The sequence below is a fragment of the Camelus ferus genome, chromosome 5 (genome assembly GCF_009834535.1).
Source record: "Camelus ferus isolate YT-003-E chromosome 5, BCGSAC_Cfer_1.0, whole genome shotgun sequence".
In the NCBI taxonomy this organism is placed as follows: Eukaryota; Metazoa; Chordata; class Mammalia; order Artiodactyla; family Camelidae; genus Camelus; species Camelus ferus.
Window position 1 is genome coordinate 70,718,218 of NC_045700.1, and position 11,975 is coordinate 70,730,192.

General features: G+C 33.9%; 1 protein-coding gene across 5 annotated transcripts in view; it reads left to right on the plus strand.

Annotated features, from left to right (window-relative positions):
* The window catches only part of FAM126B (family with sequence similarity 126 member B), a 63,509-nt gene extending 54,012 nt beyond the window's left edge, over positions 1 to 9,497 (plus strand). For 4 of the 5 annotated variants that reach the window (XM_014563681.2, XM_014563683.2, XM_032480074.1 and 1 more), the window contains one exon: positions 1,751 to 9,497. In XM_014563681.2, coding sequence (XP_014419167.1) covers positions 1,751 to 2,352 — 602 coding nt within the window. In that variant the 3' untranslated portion in view covers positions 2,353 to 9,497. The remainder of the gene's footprint in view (positions 1 to 1,750) is intronic. The other variant, XM_014563682.2, reaches the window with a different exon arrangement.
* The last annotated feature ends 2,478 nt before the right edge of the window (positions 9,498 to 11,975 follow it).

The following is an 11,975-nucleotide window of genomic DNA, read 5'->3' on the forward strand; positions in this document are numbered from 1 at the left end:
GTGTTCCACTATATTGAAACAGCATTTCTTAGTATACAGAATATCAGTAGACTCTCTTGCATGGTGGCTTTTATGTTATTGTCATCTCTTCCGACCATATTGCTTGGGCATCAGAGCTGCATGTGGCAAGGTTCAGAAGCTAGCACTGAGTCTCTCAGTCTCCTTTCCTAACCATATATATGCCCAGTGATACATTTCTGTTCACTCCTGGTTTTGTATTAATTCTAAACCAGTGACTATCTTGTCTTGGGCCTTTTGGAGTTCTTTATATTAATTGTAAATAAACTGCTAAGATGATATCATATAGATATAATTTAAAGTTTTTATCTTGATGTACATTATATACTGTTCTTTTGAAGAGGGGTTTGAGAGAAGTGGTGTCAGCTGCATTTTCATATGGCTTTGCATGATTAATAAAGACTATTAAACTGCTGGATATAATAACAAGACGCCTTTTGCTTTAAGGATAGCTTATTTTATTCTTTTGAAGGAAAGAAATACTGGTCCATATGAAAAAAATATAGCTAAGAGAATATTTTTATTTTTTTCAGGTACTTTGTTAAATAAAAATTATGTTTAAGTATTTCATATATATTTTACTTAGGTAACCTGTATCTCAAAGTAGTATTTTTTAAGATTTTTTTCCTATAGTGTTCCTTAACTATAATGTTGTTATTTGTACATAGATTCAGATTGAACTTTCTTATGGTCTGGTAAACATATTTAAAAGATAGCAAACCATTATCAGTTTTTGAAAGAAGCAAATTTTCTACTTTCTAAGAGAATGCTGATCATACTTTCAGTAAGAGAATTGGGTCTTCTGAAAACCCAAAGCTAAATATATATGCTTCTTCCTTTCTTACAAAAATCCCAAGATAAAGATTATTTTGTTAACTGCAGTTTCTGCATGAAATGTCATGGGACACTATAGTATTTGTGATCTCAACAATAATACACCTCAATACTAAAAATCTAAAATTCTATAGAAATAATAATATAGAAAGTAAAAATTCTTCTTAAATAGCCCTGCTGGTTCCCTACCCTTGCTCTCTGATAATCAAATATTTTCACATTAATTGGTCAAGAATATGGAAACCAGTGAGTAGATATGTTCATAAGACAAAACATGACTGAAATTACTGGAAGCAATGTAGAGTTTTTAGATTAGAGGTAGAAAATGTGCTAGTTCCATGTTAAAGGTTTTAAAGTCATTTAGAAGCACTTAGCTATTGAATAAATACAAAATTACATTGTAGTTAAAAAAGTTTTGCTTGTGGGGATGAGTTTTTGGCATTATTCTGAGTGACTGAAATTAGAAAGGAGTCTCTTGCATGGTCTTTTTAATGATGGGTTAAGGAAGATATGAGGAAAAATTTTTGTCTTTTTAAATGGGTAGACACAGTCACCTCAAATTGACAAGGGTGTATAATAAAGATTTATGATAACAAAATGTTACGTTTCACCTGAAGTTGTTTAATGTGCCTAAATATTGATAGTGTGCTAGGTCTGTTTGTGGATAGTTTTTACAGAAGCTAGACTAATTAAAGCTAAATGAACACAATGAATAGCATTAGAATTCTGTATAGATTAAGGTTTCTTCCTCTAAATTACTTAGGGGAAATGTTGATAACAAGGGCCATGGCTGACCTATAGCAACTATTACCTAGGAGTTCAGGTCAGTTGAGTTGTTACTCACAGTTGCTGCTTATTTAATTTAGCTATTGCTGAGTCTGTCCGATTTGTTTTTTAGGTGCTGAGGGTGTAAATGGAGGAGAGGAGTCGGTAAACCTGAATGATGCAGATGAAGGATTTTCATCAGGGGCTTCCCTCAGCAGCCAGCCATTTGGGACCAAACCATCCTCCTCTTCTCAGAGGGGAAGCTTAAGGAAAGTAGCAACTGGGCGTTCAGCCAAGGATAAAGAAACAACTGCTGCCATCAAATCCAGTGAGAGCCCTCGAGATTCTGTAGTTCGCAGGCAGTATGTGCAGCAACCAGTGGATCTTAGTGTAGATTCAATTGAGCTGACACCGATGAAGAAACACCTGAGCCTGCCTGCTGGCCAGGTGGTGCCAAAAACTAATAGTTTAAGTCTAATCCGGACAGCCAGTGCTTCCTCAAGTAAATCATTTGACTATGTAAATGGCAGTCAAGCAAGTACCAGCATTGGGGTTGGCACTGAGGGAGTTAATAATTTAGCAGCTAACAATTCTAATCGATATTCAACTATCAGTCTACAGGAAGACCGGCTAGGTCAAGCTGGAGAAGGTAAAGAGCTCCTCAGCCCAGGAGCTCCCTTAACCAAGCAGTCTCGATCCCCAAGTTTCAATATGCAGCTAATATCCCAGGTGTAGTCTTGACATCCTCTCTCCTCTTTCTGCTTACCTTTTAAACTGAACATTTCCTTGTGCAAAAAGACACTTCATCCCACATTGTGAAAATATTGGTCATCGTAAACAGATTTGATTTAGTTTAGGTATCTTCATACTGTATTTTGTATGAAAACAGCAATAAGGTTTTCTTTTCCCTCCTTCCTATATCTTCTCTTCCTCTATTCCTTGTAAACGTGTTTGTGAAGCAGTATAAAATGTTTGCATTTTCCACGCCTTCCTTTCTCCTTGGGTGAAGTGCAATCCATCGTAGGCTGATCGGTCCCATTTCATCACTGTGAGACTGAGGATACGTTAGAGGAAATGGTGTATATGATCCCTATGAATGATTCTTTGGCTTTTGTTTAAAAAACAAAACAAAACGGGTTTGTTCTCATAATCTATAGAACTATGAAGATTACTGGATCATATTTTTTCTCAACCAGGAGTGCCTCAGAGATTCTGCTACGACTTTGGACTTCTCTGAGTCTGTGCAATCATTCTCTTGAGAAGCATGGGGAAAGGTGGTAGACTGCTGCACTTTTTCATTAAAACAAGGGTGGCTCTTTTTCTCCCATCTTCTTTATCTCGAGGACACAAGTGTTCAATTACCAAGGCATTTAAATCAAGTCGAAGCCACCTCTGATTGTGTAATTGATAATGCACTTTCTCAATGGCTCTGCAGTCATTATTACCATGTCTTCTCTCCTCCCCAGAAATATAAGGTCATTTCTGTCCTTCAAGTTTGAACAGCTAATAAATCAGAGAATCCAAGGGGCATGTTCTATTTCCCAGGAATGATTGACACTTTGGTGCTGGGGTTTTATGGGGGGAGGGGGCAGTTTTTGTTTAGCTTGTATGGGATTGTGTGTGTGAGGGGAAGTTTTGATTGTTTTTTTTTTTTTTTTTCTTTTCCTCTGTGAGCTGATGATGACTGAAGTAGAACAAGTACGTCTTCAGGTAAAGAGAGGGATTTCTCAACCCACTTTCTATGATGTCAGACTATTGGAGAAACCCTTTCAGCTGCTTTCTAGATGTACCTAAATTCAGTCAGTTTTTTTGGATTAAGAAACCTGAAGTCCTGATAGATCATATACTCCAAGGAAATACATCAGGGACAGATAATTGGCTGAAAACACTGACGCTTCAATGTGACACATTTTTATAGAACATTTCTACCAGGGGGTACTGACTTGATTTCTCCTACAAGGACCACACTGCCTTTGTGTTTAATGTAATGCAATTCGTGTACCTTCTAATCATATATCTGCAAAAGTTTCTCATTTTTATAAAACTTTGAAATCATGCCAGTAAGCTAGATGTTGAATGTATGTAAGTAGCATTTTGGTAACTGTGCTAAGAGGCTACAAAAATGCATTATTGATTAAAAAAAAGTTATTATTTTTCAGTTCTGATTTGGTTGATAAGATTTCATTATGACCTCTTCAGGGTCTCAGGCTCTAATGCTTGACTGAAATATAAGAGAATATATTGGTTTTTGAAAATCTGTGTATTGTGACTTGAACTGCTATACATTCTTCCACACAGTACATCAGAGCTATTAGTGCTTTGTGCATTTAGACATTTTAATTTTATTGTGAAAGAAAAATATACTGAATTTATAGAAAGCAGGTATTCTCCTAATTAACAAAGTTGAAAATTTTATCTCTACTAGTTAAAATTACAATAGATTTTGATAAATAAAATAACCAGAAATATGCCTCTTGTTTTTTTCATACCTAAAAATCTCCTCCCTCCTTTTTATTGTAAGAGGTTTTTTGGTTTGGGTTTTTTTTTTTTTTAAGGGATTTTCTGTTAGGATCTTTATAAGAATACTGAAATGCTTGTTTGAATTTGGTAGTATGTAACATTTTTCAGCTCATATAAAAATGGAACTAGAACCTGAACTGTTATCTGCAACATTGCCAAAGTCTGGGGTAAAGCTAAAAGTTGATAGAGATTTATTGATCTGTGTGTATATTTGTGTGTGTGTGTGTGTGTGTGTGTGTATGGTGTGTATATGTATAGATCACAAAGACGTATTGTAGATATCCCTCCTGTTAGTTTAACTAAGGGATGTCAGAAAAATGAAAGCAGCCAAATAAATGAAGTGTAAAATACTAAGGAAAGCAAGGGTTCAGGAATGAAAAGAAAAGAGCATTGTACTTACCAGGGGATGAGATCTTGGCTATAGCTGGAGGGCAGTCACTTTATGGCAGAAATGCCTGGTTGATTTAGGAGGCTGAAGGATTGTTTTTAATTCAACAAGTTGTACATTTATTGGCATCTAAATCTGGCATGATTTTAGTTAAAGCACAAAAAAATACCAAATAATACCAAATTATAGCAAAAGCTGTAATAAATATAAGATCTCCCTCTGGTTTGTTAGAAATCTTACGTTATACCTGAAAAGTTGATTTTGAAAAACTTTCAGCTTAGAGAATTTGATTTCTCTCTATGTGTGTTCACATAGATTTTGTATCTATACATACCCATTAATGTTTTATGACGTTAAAATATTTTTGATCCAATGAAGAAATATTTCGTTTAGTTCAAACTTTGCATTTGGGGTCTTAGAACATATTTCCTGTGCGAGACATAGTTAAAATGGAATGAGTTAGTCATAAACGATGGTCATATTTTCTAAGAGAGTTTTGATACTCATTTCCATTATTTATTTAATATAGAATAGTTTTCAGATATACAACAACTGTTACAGATATATGCCAGCAATATTCATGCTTTATTTAACCTTTAACAACCTTTTATTTTTACACTTCCTAACTTCCGTTTTAAGAAGTTCTTCCATCTATGAACAAGCTAGTTAGGGAGAAAATCCTTGTTTTCTGTAATGAAACAATTTGATTGATGCCATCTATGCCAGGTTGGATTATATAAAGAAATATCTGAAGGTTTGGGAACTATTCTCTATGACATTACATTGAAATAATGTTACTAGAACATGTTCTAGTACAAACGAAATGTAGAGTGAAAGATAACTTAGAATTAAGATTTTTAAATATAAAAATATTTTGAGAAGCTGAGTCGGGGGTGTTGGTTGTAATTTAAAATCCTGACCCCTACCACTACTGTAACCCTCCCAATTACTCTCCTGTGCCTATTTATTATAGAGTCGGAATTTTTGTACTAAAGAGACGGTAGAGATAATCTAGCCAGTATCTTAACAGCCATCCTTCCATATCCATCCTCAGGAAACTGAGGCTCAAAAAAGTTGTGATGTGATCAAAGTCACATATCCTAGAAGCCGAGCCAGAATCAAACTCGTGTTCCCCATCAAATGCATATTAACATCCCACTGCCTCCCTTTACTCATCCTGTGGTAAATGTGGTATGTAACACTCTTCCCTTCTGCAGTTTCTTTATAGTTCTGGTCTAGTAGTTGGTGAACACAGCACATTAAGAAAAGTATTAAATCCAGAAAAATTGTAGAATAATAGACACAGATGGGGAAGTGTTGGAAATGTAGGTATCTATACCACAGATGTAAGGATAGATACATTTTTCTTACTCTAATTTATGCCTTACTATTTTCTGCCACATAACAGTTGTATGCTGCCATTTTATAGTTGATTATATTTCTGGGGAATTATTTAAGTGCAAAAATAAAACCCAGTGAAATGGCTTTGATCAGTGTTCCTAGCTATCTTAAAGTAATTTTTGAATTGGCCAGCTTTCACAGTCACCTAGGTGGCAAGTTAAGTGTATTGCACAATGGAGTATTGCAAAGTAAAGATTAAATAAATTTGATTTCCTAGTTTCTAATGTAAAGAGATTGAACCTTACTTAAAGCAGATAGATAAAAGCAATATTTCCTTATGTGACTGAAAAAGATGTATAGTGTGAAGCTTATGATTTCTTAATGGAATGGTGACCATGTCGTTTAAAGTGTATATACAGTAAAAAATGTCTTAAATGCAGTAGTCTCAGCTATATAAGCTCAATATTTCCAACCTGTGTTCTCAAATTCCACTTAGTGGCTTTAAATTAATTATAATTATTTATTAGACATTGGAATACTGAGAATAACTTCTTTCAGATTGTTTTGTTTGCACTATTTTGTGAATATTTTAATGAAATGGGGTGTTTTTTCTGCCTCACTTTGTGAGGTTAGTATGGGTCCATTTTTGAGTACTTTGGATGTTGACAATCAGTTGTCTCATTTAATCCTCTGCATGTTCATTTGTAAATAAAAATATTAGTATCTTTAGTGGGTAATACACTATTTATATAAACACTGGCAAGGAGGATCACTCCATTTCTGATGTTGGATTACAAAGTAAATTTTGTTCTGTGTGTGTTTTTGTTTTTTTTTTTTGAATCAGCATTTCAGTTACGTAATTGCTTTTCAGTTTAAAAATGTTTAATAGGTCATGCCAGTGGTCAGAAAATCTATAAGAATTTTAGAACAACTTTTCTATACTATGGATATGTTAAATAGTCTGAACATGAGACTTTTTATCTTTCAAGTTGAATGATTATTGTCATGTTTCAAACCACTAAGTCGGTTGAGACACTTATTTGTAATACTTTAATTTTTTTAAAAGTGCTTTTTAGAAACACGTTGTTTGAAAACCATCTAGAAATTAGTGATAGCTTAAACTCTAAATATTAGAATATTTGCCAGATTAAAAGAAGATGGAATGCAGTGTAAAGTTGTTAACAGTGCTAATAAAATCATAACAAGTCACCAGATTGGTACAATTTTCCATTGCCAAGGTGGTCATGTTGATAATGTAAGACATAAATTTTAGCATTACTTGTGTTTTGTACCTAATGGGTATATCATATTGGCACTGAACATACCTAGGAAATACTATTCATAGAGTCAACCAATGTGCACTTAAACTATACTAGATTATTGGCAGTGCCAGAAATTTGTGTGATGATTCCAACCTGTTAGAATTAAAGGAGTCATCATCACCCAGCCTTCCCCTGCCTATGTAGGCACATTCCTTCTGAACCTGACCACACAACCACAAAATTTTGATTAATTTCAATCTCTTCAGTGTTTTTGTAGTCTTATCCCTTAGTCACATGAGAAAAATACAAGAGCAAACAGTTCAGGAAAGAAGTTAGCAGAACGCTCAGAATGATGTTAAATAGCTAGCAGCATGGTAGAGACATGTAAGTTCTGTGTTTTGTTTCTGGATTTTAAGAGAACGTTTACAAATCAAGGCACATTCAGATGTCTGCCATGATGCTATGTTTAATATAGATTTTATCCCCAAAATTAGAATTAGATGTAGCTTAAAGGATGAGTCTTTTTTGCATAATTGTATACCCAGAGGTAGGTTTAGTGATGAAAGTTTTTTATTTTCAAAGAAAATGAACATAATTGGACAGTCCATCCCCAGCTGCAAAATTGGTATCAATCTGGTTTGCTGTATTTGAGTGTCAACAGCATAGTGTTAATTATATCAGAGGAAGGTAGTTCTTGAACATCTTCATCGATTACGAAGTTTACCAAAGAAAATATATCAACCAAATATGAATTTTGAAGTACCTATCTGTCAAGGGATGAGACCCCTTTAACATAAAGAATTGCTTTCTAGCCCTGGGGGAAATAAATATTAAAAGATTCTTTCGTCTGAAGCAGATACATAGTACCTACAAGATTCCATTAAAGATTTTCTTCTGTCAGTAAAATGTCAACATTTATACTTCCAGCAAAAGTACCAATTAAAGGTCAAGTCCAAATATTATTTCTATAGTGCATTTTCATGTCTCCTTAATTCAAATTAAGGATTCTACTTATCAGTATTGCATAAAAGAGTGGGGGAATCTCTAAAATTGGTATACTGTATGGTATTGTAACTTTTTAAAAATAAAATTGAGGGATAAATTATGGAAATGTATCTTTTAAAATAGGCAATGTCAGTTATTTCCAGTAAGTACATATTGGCTAAAACTATGTTTACATAATTTTATGTACGTGGTCACTGGGTGTTTTTTTTCTTTGCAGAAAAACATGATTGGGTTAAGAAAAGTTAAAATTCTTATTTTTTAAAGGTACAGACCAATAAGAACTAAAGGGTTTATTTAACCTATTAAATAATGGTTTTGGCAGGGGAAATGTGAAATATAATTGTATACTAACTGATGCTCCAAACAGGTTTTGTGTATTATTTTTTTCATATCAGGTGGCAGTTAAAAACTAATGAGTGTATTGATCAGCTGTCTTAGAAAGAGAAGATTGGCTTTCTAACAATTATTAATGTAGGTTTTTTTTTTAAGTTTTACCATCCGAACTCAGTTGAGAGATATACTCAATATTCCAGGTGTTGTTTTAAAATATTTGTAATAAGTTCATGAACCACAGTGAATTGTTTTGATTTTTATTTTTAAAATTGTGCTGTCTTTACATTCAGTTTAACTGGTTAAGTGAAACAGTTTTTTTGGTGCAGAGATTATTTTCCCACTTTGTCATAATAATTTGGCTCTCCTAAGTTACAATTTCTGAAGAGCTTTTACTACTGTAACATTATATAGTCTGATCTCTTTCACAATGGACAAACAAGAAATATCCCACTTCCACATGTGTGCTTCATAAAAGGATATGGAATGTATAGGTGAGATCTTCCTTTTTTTTTTTTTTTTCTTAAAGCTAGCATCAACCTAGAGTCTATAGTTTGATGTAAACTTCCCAAGTATTCAGAGAATACTGCTGGTTAAAATTTAAATAGGATAGGCATGAAGAAAATATGATCTCTATTGACTGACATCCTTTCAATCTAGGACTAGTGAAAACATTCTTTTTTTCTCAGAGCCGAAGAAAAAAATGCACATTTAAGATCATATTTATTGGTGCATGTAAGCCATTATCTTAACTGTCTTACTGAACTGGTTAATGCTGTTGATTGTTGAAATGTGAAATGTAGTCACTGTTGACCTTGTAAATATCTGCCAGAGATGAAAAAATATTTTAAGTTATTGTAAATAAAGATGTATAAAATTCACTATCAGTCTGCAATGCAGAAACATATCTAAGATGTTAAATATTGTGTTTCTTGAGAGATGTGTAATTTTTCCCTAGTTGTATCTAGTTACATTAAGATTGTAAATTTTCTTTTGTACAGTATAAAAATACAGCTTTATTTGGCTTTTGACTGGATTTCCCTGAGTTAATTTTGTATCTTACCTAAATTTCATACCATAAAATGGTCCTTCACTGCATTTTTTCAAAGTATGCCATTTTATTTATGTATGTCTGAACTCTTATTTAAATTTATATGACACCCTATTAAGGCAATTTATAAAATAAATTAAGGCAATATGTAAAATTACATATAGCACCACAAAATAAGGAATAACGTGTAGGCAGCAGTAAAATTAATACATAAAATGTGTTCCATACATTTATGTTATTGTTGAGATAGAAATTTATCACTGAACTTTAAAGCAGCCAAATGCAAAGAGAGACATAGATTAATTACGTGATGTTTAGATATCCTTAAGATAAAACAGATCAGTTTCTCAAGTGAAGCACAACTGTTTCTGTTACTGAGATGTTAGAACTGATTTTCTTTCCTGGGTCCTTGTAAGAGGAGCCATCATTATTACATTTCCATTTACACTCTTCAACAATGTATTAAAGTGCCTGTTTCCTCACACTCTTACCAGCAGTTAGTTTCTAATCATTAAACTTTTTGATCTTTCCCACATTGTCTTTTCTAAAGATATACTTTAACCTTCTCTTGGATCATGGGTTTAATGAAGGGCTGAGCCCCAGGCCCTTTTCCTTTCCCTTTACATGCACTTCCTAGAAAAATCTCTTTTGTGGCTTTTTTCTTGTGGCTGTTATTCCTCACTTAGAACCAAAGCTTTGTTCTCCCTTTTATATCTTGTTACACCTTAATCCAAAATTGCTGATACAGATTAGCAGTTCCAGAAGAGTGGCTTCAGGCAACTCACCAAGCCTGGTTTTTTTTGTTGTTTTTTGTTTTTCCTTCTTGATTCTAGATCTGTATTAGTTACGAAGAACGAGCTTTACCAGTTGACAATTTCAACATTTTCCTTTTATTGAAAATGTAGTACTTGCTCATTTTGAAAACCTTAAAAATACAGAGAAAGTACAAAGGGGAAAGTCACTTTAAGTTACCATAATAAAATAGTGAATATTAATAAGACAGTGGAGGCATTATCCCTCCCCACACATACAACTCTGGTTCAGGTCACAGTATTTTACGGTCCAATGATGAATTAAACAATAACAACTAACATTTATTCAGTGTTAGGATGTGCCAGGCACCATTCTAAACACTTAAAAGAAAATGCTGCAATTGAATACTTGGTTAATACAAGTGTCTGATAAGTACTATTATTCTTCCTTTATAAGAAAATCAAAGTCCATCTGTCCAGGGTCAGAGAGCTGGGGTTGAACCCAGACACTCAGGCTCATGGACTCGTGCACTTAACCATGATAAGAACTGCTTCATACAATGCTGATTGTTCTCAGCGATTAGTATACTTGCCCTAACCCCACGAGGCCAAGGCCCCTGTAGGAGATGGGAGGGAAGGGGAGATTGGATCTCGGTAGAGCTAGATTTAATAGGCAAGCTAAATCCATGGAAGAATCAAGCTGTAATACCCTAGGTATCCATAGTTGCAAATTAACTTTTCTCCTACGTGTATACAATGGTTCTATCCTTAATTATGTTCCATTCTCTGGAGAAATAAGAAAAGCCTTTCTTTGGTTCATATGAGAGGGAACCTCAGTTGAGAAAAGCTGGTTTAAACTACAATAAAGTAGAGGAGGCTCCCAAAATATAAAACTTAAAAATATTTTAGTTCCTTCCTCCCAACCACCCTGGAAAAAAGCAGCCAGATGGCTGGGGAAGATCAGTACTTTGTTGGACTTGCAATTATTTTATGATTTAATGTTATTTTAAACTATATGAGAGAGGGTAGAAATAAAATCTTTTGTGTTTAGGGCCCTGAAGATCTAAATCTGGCTCTGGGTCATAATCCAAATAGGATGGATATAATCTGTGGTAACAGCCCTAGTTTTGTTCGATTGTACGTCAGCAAGGGGTGGTACTGAATTCTAAAATTCACTTGACAGGCCCATCACTTTTGACACTATGTTAGGGAACAATGTTTAATACACATTAGGAATGAAAACATTTTTATGGCCAGGTCATGTTGGCCAGTACAAACTTAAATTCTGAATCATTGTATAATTTAAAAAACAGTATTACATTCAAAAAAAATTTTTTTATTCTCTCCAATATTCAGTAGAGAATTCCCCAAACATGCGATATCCCTATTTCTTCAGAGTAAAATAACCACAGAATTTTAAGAACTCTATAGACATTTATTATTAACTGTTAAAAATAACGGCTTTATGCACACTGTAAAACTTTCCGAATTGAAGAGTATATTCTACAGCTAGTTCCCCAGAGTTTGAATTACTATATGTACATTTTTTAGGGCTTACTCTGCCAAATCTTTCACTGCTAATTTGTGTGTGATTTATGACGGTGGCATCATCCCTGGTACAAGAAAATCCTGGAGATAAAATAAGTTCTGACTACCAAATTCTCTTTTATTCCTAGATCCTCAGAGAGAAGTAATCACTTTCTTTCCTC